Raw genomic sequence first — 15,325 nt, forward strand, 5'->3', positions numbered from 1 at the left:
TTCATCTCATCTTATTTCTCTTGCTTTCCATTTTATTCATATTTCTCTTGATTCTTCCTTAAACTAACTTCCATTTTTGCTATGGAATTCAACGTAAACTTCTTTTGTTAGCTTACATAAGCTCACGTTATAACTTCTCATATTTTTGCTCTCTTTTACTGTATATTTATACTCTCCTCTTTCTGCTGGTTTTTAAGTTGATTAAAGGGTTATTTAGTGATTGACTAGGTTATCTCTAAATAACCCCTTAATCACTGAACAAAACACCAGATTGAAATGAGTTAATAGCTGGTTATCTCATAATAGCTGCTTGTATAAACAAACCTTAACTGAAGGAAGCTGCAGTGAAGGTATAAACTCAAGCAACTTCATGGTTTCACACCTTTAAAATGACTTTATGAAATGATCATGTGACCATCACGGTATTATTATTTTTTCCAAAGCACTTACAAAACAAATCTCTGTGGAATAAATAAAATTAGAAGCAGGCCTCTGATGGAAAAAGACTCCAGGATTTCAACTGGTAGACCTGTAAGTGAGCCGTGCCCTGACTTTAGCTGACTTGTATCCATAAAGAGACAGAAATTCAGCTAGAATAGAGAACTGGCTTTCACATCACATGCTGACCTTCACACAATTCTTACTCCCCAGAGACAACCAAGTGAGCACCTCACTGCAAACCTGCATTTGCTATCTTCTCTGTTATGTGGGATTATAAGAAATGTCACACTGAATTAGATCAAAAATTATTCCGCTGTTTCCAAAAGTGGCATCGCCCAGTGCAGCCCCTCCCTCACAGATAATGGTACTCAAGCACACATGCTCCTGAGCATGAGGTCTTCATTTAGCTATCACACCTAATAATCATTGCTATGTCTGTATGCAGTGGGTTTAGGGGGTCACTGGTGGATCCCACACTGTCCACTGGTCTAGGCTGCCATCACTCACCATCAATGCTGCAAAACAGAGGAGCTAAGGGCAGAGCTTTTTTTCTAGAAAAATAGGTGCCAGTAGTCACCATGAAGTTGTTATAGTAAGTGCCACACTTTTTAACAAAAAAGAGGTGCTGGTACTGCATACTCTTGAGCACCCCCTGAAAAATAGTGTGGGCTAAGGAGATTTATGGCTCGGCCTTTTTATGGAGCATGCACCAAGAAGAAGAAGAAGAAGAAGAAGAAGAAGAAGAAGAAGAAGAAGAAGAAGTTGTTACTTATACCCCACCCATCTGGCTGGGCCTCCCCAGCCACTCTGGGAGGCTCCCAACAGATTAAAAACATGATAAAACATCAAACTTAAAAAAAACCTCCCTAAACAGGGCCTTCAGATGTCTTCTAAAAGTCAGATAGTTGTTTGTTTCCTTGACATCTGGTGGGAGAGTGTTCCACAGAGTAGGCGCCACTACCAAGAAGGCCCTCTGCCTGGTTCCCTATAACCTTGCTTCTTGTAATGAGGGAACTGCCAGAAGGCTCTCAGAGCTGGACCTCAGTGTCTGGGCTGAATGATGGGAGTGGAGAAGCTCCTTCAGGTATACTGGGCCGAGGCCATTTAGGGCCTTAAAGGTCAGCACCAACACTTTAAATTGTGCTCAGAAATACAATATTCATTTATCTTCACTGACTTCCACCAGTCCACTTCCAAGCACAATTCCACGTGCTGGTTATGATGTTTGGTTGGGGCCAGGATATTATCGTGATACTAGGATGTGAACCTGACATCCTAGTCAAATGCAAATACTTTTGCAGGTTATAGTTTATGGGCATGGAACAAAACGGTAGCAAACCATGGTACTGGACAAAAAAGAAGTATACTAAAATGGTTGGCTACCATTTATTCAATGCTCTCAATACATAGTATGCTATTTCAAATCATCCAAGTATTGTCCCATCAGCAGAACGTCAATGAGTCTTGATTGAAAGTTTCACTAGATCAGTGTTCCCCAACCTTGGGCCTCCAGCTGTTTTTGGACTACAATTCCCATCATCCTTGACCACTGGTCTTGCTAGTGAGGGATGATGGGAGTTGTAGTCCAAAAACAGCTGGAGGCCCAAGGTTGGGGAACACTGCACTAGATAACTCCATGTCTCAGCTTCAGTTCAAATCAAACCAAACCAACAGATTATAGTTCTCAAGGGGCAAACATTTACTGAAACAGTCTGCCTCACCTCTTCTAAAGAGTGTACTACTGCACAGCAGAAGGGCTTCAAAGGGACAACTTAATTAACCTTAGCCTGGTAACCCAGCAGGTAACATGGAACAAGCCAGATGTGGCAGAAAAAATTGCAGAGGTAAAAACCAGTCAGAGAGAATGGTCTTCTTCACAGCCAGGTATTGGATATGTGTCTGCTCTTGAATCTTTTATCCATATTTATTGAATATTGACACCATCTATACCAAGTGTTCATGGTTTACTTGTCTTTCTGCAAAATGTTGAATAAAGATTACCCAAAGACTAGAAAGACAGGCTTTGTGTTGTGCACTAAAGCACTAGAACAAAATGAAGAGATTGTTTACAAACTTATCACTTTTTTACTGATAAAACTTGGAATTTAATTTCTTTTCTTCCTTCCTTTTGATATTGCTCCAAAATATGTGATTCATATAAAACTGTAAATGTGCTTTTATATGATCATATAATGCTTTTCCCTTAAAAAAAATCATTTGCAAATTATGATAATAAATCTCCACACATCCTCTGCATGTTCAAATAACCTGGAGAATTTATGTCTGTATTTGAGCCCCACTAGTATTTGGTTTTAATATTGGATAACCCACAGCTGATAACTGATATGCAAAGGTATATCAATAATTATTATTCTAGTTTGTTAAAACAGAATAATAATTTGACAGTTGACAGCTCATGCAAGTTCACATTTGAAGCCTATCAAACAATCAAGAGATGCGAATTAGTTAAAGCATTCACACTCTAATTTTCAGGTTAACATTTCACAAAATCAAAAGTTAAATTTTTAATTCAAAATTACTCAAACTCACTACCAAAATTAGAGAATTTGCCAGTATTCATTTCAGCTATAACCATAATGTTAGGGTTAGGGTGAGTAACAGTAATATCCAATGGTTGGATCTAATGCTACTGCTACTCAAGAGTAGACACAATGAAATTAATGGAGATGAGTAACTTGGGTTCCATAATTTCAATCCTGAGTGCTACCAGCATTAGTCACAACCCCAAACCATATTCATTGTTGCATTAACCCACCATATATAGTCATATCTTAATGCATTGAATAAACATCAACTTTGGAAGAGTTACAGCACCAGCATCTATCACAACCATGTAATAGCTTGTCTGTATGCAAGAAGTTTTTTGAACAATGGTTCTTCCATGCCACATGAAAAACTGCTATTAAAAAGCTTTCAATAATACATTGTGCTATAGAACAGAGGCCTGGTATTAACCCCCCCCCCAAAAAAATACTACTGGATATTCCCACACCCCTAACTCCCTCTTTGGATCCTTGTGTTCACACACACAGACACACACACACACACTGGAATAGTAATTACAGATTTTATTTATAGCTGGTGCTTTTTCTGTAATTTGTGGTACAAATTCCATCAGTTTTTAAAAGCTGTCTGCTAATTAATTGGGCACTACACTTAACTGGCCACGAAATTATTTTAACCAATGTTGCTAAAATGCAAAAAACTGCAGATGACAAGGACCCTCTTAAAAAAGGCATTGCCCATTTTCTCTCATATAGGAAGGAATGCCTTTAAGATGATACAACACATGCATGGACAATTAAAAAAAAACAGTAAAAGGGGGGTTTGTGCTTCAATCGTCAGTTATTGACTAAAACTAATATGATCAACCAACAGCACAATCCTATATAATGTTATAATATCATTGTGCCTACTGTGGCCTCCTCTCACAGGGAGTTGCAGCCTATGATTTCTTTAGTACGCAGTCAACAGTTCAGATGTATTTAAAGCTATTCTTTGGGAAAGCTTTGGATTTCTGCTCATCTAGGTCAGAATATTATACAGATTTGAGAGTAGGCCTTTGAAACCAATATATATAAAATTCTCAAATGATTGCAAATCTCTGGTGATGCCAAAAGTTTGCATACATATTGATAAAAGAGTGGTCTATGATTCTCCATGATATTGTAAGACTTCTAATCAGAGATGTAAAATCCCTGAATGAAATCAAACTTTTCCCACAGTGAAGAACTTGCTTTCTGAGACTCTGTCTCAGTGCCCCCTCCTTCTCTAGTGTTTAGTTTTTAAGTAGAAGTCCTGGAGCTCAAGGACAAACATCTTCTGCACATTTTCCTCTAATTAATGCACATGCTCAGAAGCCCCCTTCATTAATACTTCACAAGCCTCCCACTCCTTCCACTACATATAGGTTTTGGGATGAGCCTTGGAAACTCCTATCCGGGAGACTTATGCCCTGCGTGATGCTGCAAATCTAGGAATAGGGTAGCGTTAGGAAGAGAGGTACTGACTCATGTCCAACCAGCACTAACTGGCCAGGGCCTGGGGGACCACATAAGGGAAGATTAACTGCAATCAAGTCCCTCCTCACTCCATCGCTGGAATCATCTTTTTTTATATGAAAAACAAAAAAGCATATGATCAAACCATGACCCATCTAGCCCAGCTCCCTGTTCACACAGGGAACCAGGCAGAGGGCCTTCTCGGTAGTGGCGCCCTCCCTGTGGAACGCCCTCCCACCAGATGTCAAAGAGAACAACAACTACCAGACTTTTAGAAGACATCTGAAGGCAGCCCTCTTTAGGGAAGCTTTTAATGTTTGATGTATCACAGTATTTTAATATTCTTTTGGAAGCCGCCCAGAGTGGGAAACCCAGCCAGATGGGCGGGGTATAAATAATAAATTATTATTATTATTATTACAGTGGCAAGCTTGTAGGAAGTCTACAAGCAACAGCACTCTGCTCTTCTGTGAGTCCCACAAACTGGTATTCAGAGCCATATCATCTCCGGACAGCCGAGGTAGAACATTGCCATTTAGAATGGAATGATTCACCCAAATGCTTCCTATTTAAAAAATGAACTGTGTTTGCACCTTTAAAATAACAGTGAATGTTGGTCATTAGAATCTGAACTAATACAGAAACTAAGGCATTGGGATCTTTCAATTAAAAGGAATGCTGGTGCAATATTGTGCAAGAGCACATGCTCGGGGGAAGGGGAACACACTTTTAAAATAATAAATAAATGCCCAGTTACTTGAGCTTAACCAAATGCAAAGCAAAGAGAAAAGAACAGAAGGGCATGCAATGGATGGGCAGCAATCTTTTCAAATTCCAGATATCAATGCCCAAAGAATGGTGGAGACTAAGCACAGTAGTGCCACTTCCTAAACAGGGATAATAAAATTGGAACTGTTAAATCGAAGATAAATTTGGCAGGAGAGAATTTTGGAAGCCTCTCTGTCTGCACACTGCTCCTACTTGTGCATGAAACAAATAAAAGCGCCACCTCCAATCCAAACTTCTTTGCAATTAGGATCACTTTCCTTGTAGTTTGCTGTAACAGGACCCAACTATTTGCTAATGGATATGTGGGAGGGGAGGCATCTAAATCTGTTAGGAAAAACTGTGCGTGAACACCAAGAGGAAAACATGCATGTTCTTGAGAATGGTCCACTATTATTAATGACAGCCTGGCCATCAAGCTGCTTTAAAAAGGATTCTCCACACTCGTTTTATGAAGCAGACTGCAGCTAAAAGCAGGCAAATACTCTGGAATTAAGACACACAGTTGTTTTCAAATTTACCATATGAAGAGTTAATGAAACAGCAGTGACCAGGCCACTCTCCTGCTTGAAAGGATCACATTAAATACACAAGCACAGGAGATGCAACGTATGGTTCGTATTAGTGGTGCTCAGCTTGGCAGTGCTCCCTCTGGCTTTCTTTCTTTCCTCCTCCTCTGACCAAGAAAAAGAAACAAACTATCTGTATGTGTATTATGTAGCTCTCCCGCTCCATACCTGAACCTGGCCCTGAGTGAAACCCATCCTTCAAACCAGCCCCGCTCCTAAATCACATTAATTAGGAAAGGGCACCCCTTAGACATAACTATCCATGGGAAAAGAAATACTGTACCTGACTTACAAGGTTCAGATGCTGGACACAAAAGTCACAAACGATACGACTTTTCCCCAAAGCTCAAAGCGCTAATCTCAGTTTCATTTTATGCTCATTTGTATCTCACATGCAGGACAAATGCAGGGCACTTCATTGTAAGACAAGATGATGCAGGTATTGCTATACAATATATTTCATATCTTGATTATTATTTTAACAGTGATCAATGATTTAATTAATACAGAAGGTTTTAATCGGCGCTAAGGGGAAAGTGAGTCACGTGGTTGTGGAAAGTTGTAGCTGAATTCTCTGGTCTCTGAATGATAGGACATAAAGCTACAACTTATACCAGGAGAGACCATGCGAACTCCTGAAGGCAGGCTTGCAACCACTTTGCTTCGCCGCTAAGGTCTGGCTCAGGAGTTGTACACAAGGTTGAATACAGCTTATGGTTAGTGAGAAGAAAGCTTAATCATAAGCCCTGGTAAGGACAACATGCTAAGGCAAACTTTGGCTTAATCTTAGAAGCATAAAAGGACCAGGGAGGAGCAAAGAGAGCTTGTCTCTGGGAGCACACTCACTCACATGGTTTCGCTAAGCCAAGCCTTGACTTAGCATGTCACGCAAACCAAGATAAGGAACACCATCTTCACCTGGAAAAGAAATTATGTCCAATCACCTGCCAAGTCCTGCATGCTTTGCTTATGTAAAGAATGTGCCTGGCCTAATGCGATCACCTCAACCCAGAAATTGAGAGGCAATTAAAGGAAACGAACCAACAATTACTTAAAAGTGTATTCATAATTTTAAATAGGTGTGAAATTTACTCTTCGCTAGATGTTAAGCTCTCCTGTTCATCCATTAGTTTCTCCCACCCAATAGATCTGATGAGCTGGCTTCCACTCACAGCATTTCAACAAAAACAATGGCTGAAAAATATACCAAAATAATGAGGGTAAAATAAAAAGAGGCTTCTAAAGAGCTACTTGCATCAGAACCTTCCAATGAACTTTCCACAAACAAGAGATCTGAAAAACTCACAGAGCACAATACACAAGGAACAGAACAAACCTTACAGAAACAAATGGGAGTGGCGCAAGAGCATAGCCGCGATCTCGGGAAACATTCATTTCAACGGGGCCTGTGCAAGAGAAGTTCTTGGCATGCTGCGATCCTATTCTTTAAACACTTGCAATAAAAGGAGCTCCAGATCCCCCCTTTTTTAAAAAAAAGGAAGTTTTACTTATAGCCATATCTTCAGATCTGTTGCCCCAACAAGTAAGTGCCTAGGACATTGTATGCCAACCATTCTGAAGAAACAGAGTCACACACTGACTGTTTGCCAGGAGGAAAGTAAACACATTGGCACAAACATGTTGTATTAGGTTGCCAGGATGGGCACATCTCTAAACTGGAATATGTTTGTCATTAAATTTGAACAGCCTCCAGTGCATCATAACTGCAAGCCTGACTGGATTTGCTCATAGTAGTGTTCGTGTGTGTGTGTGTGTGTGTGTGTGTGTGTGTGTGTGTGTTGCACTATGAAAACGGTACAGACTAAGGCAAACCAAAATAAAATATCATAAAATTGACTATAGCGGGTTTCCCTCCTTATTAACATGCTCATTAACAGGCTTATGTACAAGACCAAAGTAATTCTGGACAAATGTTCTTTTAAAAGGGAGCGATCTTGCACAGGAACTAAGAAGTCAGAATCCTAATGGATTTTTTTTAGTTAAAGTTGAGAAGAGGACATACAGGGTCATGACTGCTTTTCCAAGCCACTTGATTGTAATTTGCAAACAGCTGCTATGAGCTGCAACCCTCACTAACATGTGGTTCTGAATTTTATCATCATCATCATCATACAACTAGAGTACATAAATCTGTGGTAATTACCGTAGTATAATTCTTAGACTTAAGAAAAGTCTTTATTCTCTTGGAATTAATGTTTTGAGCTCCACACATAAGTCAGCTTTCCAACATTTGTTTCACTCTTACTACCGTACTTCCCACAACTACTCTAATTATTTAATAACTTTTTATATTAAAAAAACAACAAATTGGCACTTGTTGTTGTTGTTTAGTTGTTTAGTCGTGTCCGACTCTTCGTGACCCCATGGACCAGAGCATGCCAGGCACTTATGTCTTCCACTGCCTCCCACAGTTTAGTCAAATTCATGCTGGTAGCTTCGAGAACACTATCCAACCATCTCGTCCCCTTCTCCTTGTGCCCTCAATCTTTCCCAACATCAGGGTCTTTTCCAGGGAGTCTTCTCTTCTCATGAGGTGGCCAAAGTATTGGAGCCTCAGCTTCACGATCTGTCCTTCCAGTGAGAACTCAGGGCTGATTTCCTTAAGAATGGATAGGTTTGATCTTCTTGCAGTCCATGGGACTCTCAAGAGTCTCCTCCAGCACCATAATTCAAAAGCATCAATTCTTTGGCGATCAGCCTTCTTTATGGTCCAGCTCTCACTTCTGTACATCACTACTGGGAAAACCATAGCTTTAACTACACGGACCTTTGTTGGCAAGGTGATGTCTCTGCTTTGCTTTAATTGGCACTTAAGGTGGACTTATTTCTCTTAAGGTCATAGCATACCTTCTTAAAGTGTTTGCTTTAAGCATGAAAGCAGGACTTAAGGTCTCTGCAGACTCAACCTGCCCCCATCTCTAAACTGGTTACATTATGCGCCCATCCACAACCTTCGTTCCTCCAATCTTCTCACGTGTTTATTTAATTTATATACCACTTCATATTTCAACAGAAATATGCTGAAATATCCTGACAAAAGGAATAAATATTAAGGAATCGACCTGCTCTGGAAGGAGTTGCACTCCCTACTAAAAGAGCAGGTGAGCAGCTTGGAGGTCCTTCTGAATCCGCTGCTGTCACTGGAGGCACAAGCGGCCTCAGCAGCACTGAGTTACTATAGCATCAATAGCTGAATCCTACTGCGACCTGAATGGATCATCCCCAAAGCAGTATGAAACCTGATTGGCTCTCTAAACACTTGTGCTCATTGGCTACATTCAAATGAAGGAAAGCTACTGCATATCAACCTAAGCAAGTTCTGCTTCCTTTTTCTTGTTATTTGGCTGTAATTTTTGATAGAATGCAGATAATTGAACAAACTTTGTTGCATTACATTCTTCATTAAATTATCTTTCCACTGATATATAATTTTATGGTATTGCTCCAAAAAAGGGGTTTCTAAGAGCCGTCAAACATCGAAAATACACTTTTCCCAAAAGGTTTCCACAATTTTGGCCACTAGTGTATACATTCAGCTCCATTATACATGGGGTTTCCTTTGAAGACAGTTTTGAAAGTACAGCCAGTGAAGAATTCAGCAGCTAGATTATTAACTGGGACCAGAAGGTCTGAACATACTACCATACATCAATTCCGGCCCAACTGTAGTAGCTACCAGTTAGTTTCCTGGCTCAGTTCAAATGGTTGCAGCAGTGACAAGACCTTGCCTACAGATACTTCAAAGACACAGTTTGGTTTTGTCTCCTTTACCTGAGCAGATTATTGAGTTAATATGTAATAAAAGAAAGTTGTTCCTTCCAGGTCAGGAGAACCTTTATAGTGCTGGATTTTGATGTTTCTAAAACTACTGTATTACATGGGCTATAAATTACTTCTCTCATTTTCTGTTGTGGTATAGATGTTGTGGTATAACATCTATACTGGTGTCGCCTGTGTAAATGCACAACAGATTTCCATGTGTGCAACTGGGCATAATTTTCTCTGCCTATACCCTGCTGGTATCCAGGCTTCCAGAACATATTTTAGGGGTGCATGGGGAGAGGAAGGGAAGACAAAGGCATTATTATTATTATTATTATTATTATTATTATTATTATTATTATTATTATTACTACAAGTGGAAAGTGCTGTTGTGCAAGCAGAAGCATTGTAGGTCATCCATAAAATCAATTCTACAGTATATAGACTGTGCTTTGGCATGTTTTATCAAGCCAAGAATATGAACAGCAACTGCGGGCAATTCATAGGCATCAATTGTTGTTGTTGCTATTTATTAAATTTGTATATCGTCCTTCATCCAAAGATCACAGGGCAGTTCACAATATAAAAATATAAAATGAGAACACAAGTGCATAATAAAAACAGAAACAAACCAATAACCCCCTCCCACAAACTCAAAGAGTTCAAAGATTCCCCTGTCAGTTTGCTTTTGTACTACCTAGTGCTGCCATTCTTTACTTCTTGCATCCATTATCCTGCTTTAACCACTTCTTTCTTATGAGAGGCAGCAACAGCACACACAGCAAGACAATGCTGTGAAAATAAAGTCCCATCTATCGGCAAAAGAAACATCAGGATGAACTTTCTGACTGTTCAAGAGTGGAGCAGAGTCCCTGGGAAGGTGGACTCTCCTTCCTTGGAGGTTTTTAAGCAGAGGTTGGATAGCCATCTGCCATGGATGTTTTAGTTGAGATTCCTGCATCACAAGGGATTGAACCATGGTAGATGATCCTCAGGTTCCCTTCTAACTCTACAATTCTATGATTTTATGATGTGTCCTAGAAAGTGCTAGAAAGGTCACCAACAGATTGCCTACTGGGCTGTGCAGGAGAAAGAGAGAAAACATAGCTTTCAACTAATCTGGTTGAAGGCATACAAATCTACCTTTACAGCAACTTCCTGTAACAACATTGCTTCCTAGCCTATAAAATAAAGACAATGATGACAACTCAGTTTTCTACTTAGGAGTTTGCTCCCAAGTTTTTTAAATGACTGGAGTAATGGGCAAATTCTTTCTTTTTAACTCAAGAAAGGGGGAGGGAACACAATATTCGATACCCTCATTCCAAAACTTTATTATTAAAAAGGCAGCAGTTGTGTCACATCATATATGCTGCTCCAGTTTATTAAGTTGGATATGTGGCAAATTAAATACCTTAATTATCATTAAGGTAATCCCAAAGGCCAGTCAGAAATGTGTTATCACCACATTTTCAAAGCACAAATCCTAGGCTCATGCTCTTCAAGATGGATTTCAAGTACTGTTGAGCAAATAGTATTAAATTGCCTCATTGGAGAATGGTTTGCCGCGTCAAACATTTTAGCCAACACACACACACACACACACACACACACACACACACACTTCTCTCGTTGCAGTTCCAATAATCAACCCCAGATGGCAATTTACATAGGCAACAGTGTAAAGGAATCTGTGTGCTGCTGGCGTTCTCAACCTCAATCAGAAAGTATGGGCGTTCGAGAATGTCACTGTTTATTTTTAATTGCTCTGTCCCTCCTTTGTGCAAGTTCAAGCGGTCACAGATGTCGAAGTCTATTAGCAGAATAGGTACGAGATGCCACTTTATTTGCTGGGAGGGTTCCTTGAATTTGGAAAGCAGCTGTTTTGCAATGTCCCCAATGCCCAGTGGGCACCAGCTGTCAATCTCAGTTAGCAAAGGGTCAGGGCAAAGAAAGGTCAAGGAATGTCATGATCCAGAGTGTGTTATAAACTCTGCCTCCTCTGTTACTTTGTAGACCTGTGAATGGAATAACCTCTCACAGGTATTCAAGCCTAGCACTCCACACAGCATACGTGAGAAACCCAATGTAATATTGTCTATGTGGAGGCGCACACTTATCTAAAAACCAAAAGTGCTGGATGCATGCTGAACATCTAACTAAAATTATATTCTACATAACTAAATCAGGGGTGGGAAACCTGTGGACCTCCAGCTTTTGCTGGACCCCAACTCCCATCAGTCCCAGCCAACATGGCTAATGGTCAAGGATGATGAGAGTTGTAGTTCAGCTAGAGGGTCACAGATTCCCCACTCCTGAACTAAGGAACAGACATAGCCAACAAGCAAAATATCAGTACTACTACTAATAATGTAATCGGTTTTTAAAACAACAACTCGATTTTTAATGGCGCTGTTAAACCTAATAAAAGTGAACCTTACCTAATAATGAAGAAATGATGTCTTGATTTTTTTCTGGTGTTCTTGTGCCTTTCTATCTCTTTATTTAACTCTAGGATTTGAATTTCCTTTCCTATCATAGCATGTTGATTGAAACAACTGGAACCAATTCAAGTTTATCAAACTCATCTATATCATAGGAGTACTGTACAAAGCTCACACACTGACAATGAAAGTGAGTATTTTCTGGATCTACACACACCTCTCTCATCTCTTTGATCTTATCCTTTCTTCACATTACAAGCCATGCTGTCCTTCTTTTCCATATAATCTTACTAGTTTTAGGCAAAAATGCAGACTAATGAAACAAAGTTTTCCTTGTGACAAATATTTAAAGGGTTATCTGAAAAACTGCATTTCAGAATCAAATGGTTTACGGTACAAGATTTTCAACCCAATATCTGAAAAGCCCCATTTATCATTCGTTTATTCTGCGTCTCACATTTGATGTTCCATTCCACCAATGGATGCCCTCATGGAAAGAGGATAGTCATTTTGCTTGTTTTGTAGCCATGGCTCTCATATTGTCTAGCAATAAAAATGCCAGTACGTGATTCACATTCACTGACAGTGCTAAATTTTACAAAGTTAGAAAGGGGACTACTAGGTTTTTTCAGACAGTTTTTGAAATGTCAGATTACTCAGATTGAGAGAGAATAATCAGAGAGAGGTGGTGGAAAGCAAAAACAGAGACATCTGTAACATTCAGGACATATGAAGGAAGGAATGGATACTAAGCTGATCTCCAATGGGTCCAAGGCTGCAATCGTATCCTCACTAAAATGAGAGTAAATCCCTTACAACAGAGTGGGACTCACCTTTGAGGAAACATGCTTAGGATTGGATTGCAAAGGGTGACATTCTAAGCAGATTTACATCTGAATAAATGGAAACACTTAAGTTCAGTTTTAGGATATACATTTCTTCCATGTCCATGACATTTGAACATTCAAAGGGTATGATGTTACATTTTTTACCATGCTAATAGCTGCTCATATACATTTTCAGTTGGAAATATATGGAAAAATAATTACTCTGCTTTGGTTCATCATTTGTTCACAGGCTGGTGCCATATAACATTTTATTGCAACAGCTAACTCTTCACTTTTCTAGTGCCATACACTTTTCTTATAGTCTTCTCCTTTTCTGAAGCAAGCAGAATATTAAAGTTGTCATTTTCCCCTGTCAAAATATTTTCCCCAGTGATTTCCTGTGTCTTTCTAAATAATGTCTCCAAAAAGGACTGAACCCACAGTCCTCAGGCACATAATCTCGCTGAAAGCAGATTTTAAAATGTTCACCTAATGTTCTTGACCACAAACATGCCCTGAATTTGTTCTCTTCTCGCTTCTGTCTGCTGCTACAATTAGGCAAAGATTTTGCCCCGTTTGGCTGCCTGAACTGTTTCCCATATCCTTGTTTCTGGGGCCTCCCCCTTTTAATAAGCCAGCCCGCGGCTTCCATTTCCCTTGCAAATTACATTCTTCGTGATTCCATTGAACAATACCATGTTAAGAGCTGCATGGTGCTATACAGTTTTTCCCAAAGGGTTTGTTAAGTTTCCTACAAGCAAACCAACACAGGTTGGTTAGGTAAGTTAGGAAATATATGGAGAGACGAGAAGCAAGGGAGAAGCAAGCACCGTCTTACCTTTGCATGTTTTTCTCATTCCCTTTTATAGAGATGTTAGTGATAGAAAAGATACACTCACCTTGAGGGCCGGAATCTCCACATTGTCTCCATTGCTGACACAGCCTGAAAGAATGGTTCCCGTCATCACAGTGCCTTGACCCTTAATGGAGAAGCAGTGATCTACGGCCATGAGGAAAGATCCCGAAGGGTCTCTTGTGGGTAGGTAAGCCTCTGACTTCAGGACCTAAACACAATACAAAAAGAAGCACTGTAGGTTGGTGAGCTACCAGCATGAGTCTGACCAAACTGCGGGAGGCAGTGGAAGACAGGAGTGCCTGGCGTGCTCTGGTCCATGGGGTCACAAAGAGTCAGACACGACTGAACAACAACAACAGGTTGGTGAGCCATCATATCGCGCATGAACGGAGGAAACATGAGGAGGACTGTTTTAACCATTATATACTTTTTCTGATTCCAGGAGTCCTGCAGCAAGGTTGGAGCAGGTCACCGTCAAATGAACTGGGTACGCTACCCAGAATATGCACGCTTAGCAGCAGCAACAGAGTTCAGTTTTCTGCCTTAAGGATTTGGTGCAGCACAATCAGCTTGGTTAGCAAACAATGCCAGGGACAAAGATCCTGCCAAAAGCAATGCAGACACTGCTGCGCTACAGTGAAGAGCAAATGCTTACATCCCCTGAATGCATATACCCTGTTCTCAAGAGCTGCACACATGAAAAGTTCAAAAATCCCTATATCCGCTCCTCTCTTCGCCTTGGACAATTTGTGACTACAGCAGGATCGCAACTGGCACGATCGCAGCTTTATGTATTTGGTGGCTGGCCAGCTGATATCATGCAAATTAAACTTGTGCAAGTCAGGAATCTTAAAAGCTCTTTCCATGCCTGCCTTTCCTGGTGCAGAAAGAGCTTTTGAGCTCTCAGGCTTGCTTACTGGGTTCTGGGAAGGTCTCACAAGGCCTTCAGAAAATCTCGCAGTACCATTCAAGATCTCATGAAGGCGTCCACAGCCCAGTAAGCAAGGTGGAGGGCTCTCTGTTGAAAGGGATTACAAAGGGATTTAAATCCAGGTGCACACATCTATAGTATGCAGGAGGGCTCACACTAAATTTCATCTGGGCATTTTAATATTATTGTAATTGGAGATCTAGGTCAAAGCTCCACAATTTCCCTCCTGCCTCACATATGTTTCTAAATAAATCCCTCTCCCCACCTGTAACCTAATGTGCTTTTACCTCATTTGGCTACTAACTACTCTGCGAAATGTGGGACATTAGAATTTCCATTTCATGGATGGTAAACTGAGGCCAAGAAATAGTGACTTGCTGGAGACTACACAATGAATCCATGACACTTAAATCCAGGTTGTACAAAGTCAACAGATAATCAATTGGGTCCCACAATTCATGCATAGATCATGATTGAAGTCCTTAAAAAATGGGGGTGGAGGAAACCTCCAAGTCCACAAGGATATATTTAACTGAGCCCTATACATTTTAAATAAAATTATTCCTTGGGGCAGTCTTAGGCACCACCAATTTCAATTTTAGTTTGTCACAATAAATAATCAACCATTATTTATTGAAAAAAGATATTGTAAACTCACACATTTTC

The 15,325-nt window shown here is 40.1% G+C and overlaps 1 protein-coding gene across 4 annotated transcripts in view; it reads right to left on the minus strand.

The window, feature by feature from the left end:
* Positions 1–15,325, minus strand: part of EEFSEC (eukaryotic elongation factor, selenocysteine-tRNA specific) — a 164,372-nt gene that overhangs the window by 92,623 nt on the left and 56,424 nt on the right. For all 4 annotated transcript variants that reach the window (XM_082209881.1, XM_082209884.1, XM_082209882.1 and 1 more), the window contains one exon: positions 13,772–13,936. In XM_082209881.1, coding sequence (XP_082066007.1) covers positions 13,772–13,936 — 165 coding nt within the window. The remainder of the gene's footprint in view (positions 1–13,771; positions 13,937–15,325) is intronic.

Source organism: Podarcis vaucheri, assembly GCF_965113315.1.
Source record: "Podarcis vaucheri genome assembly, chromosome: 2".
Lineage (NCBI taxonomy): Eukaryota > Metazoa > Chordata > Lepidosauria > Squamata > Lacertidae > Podarcis > Podarcis vaucheri.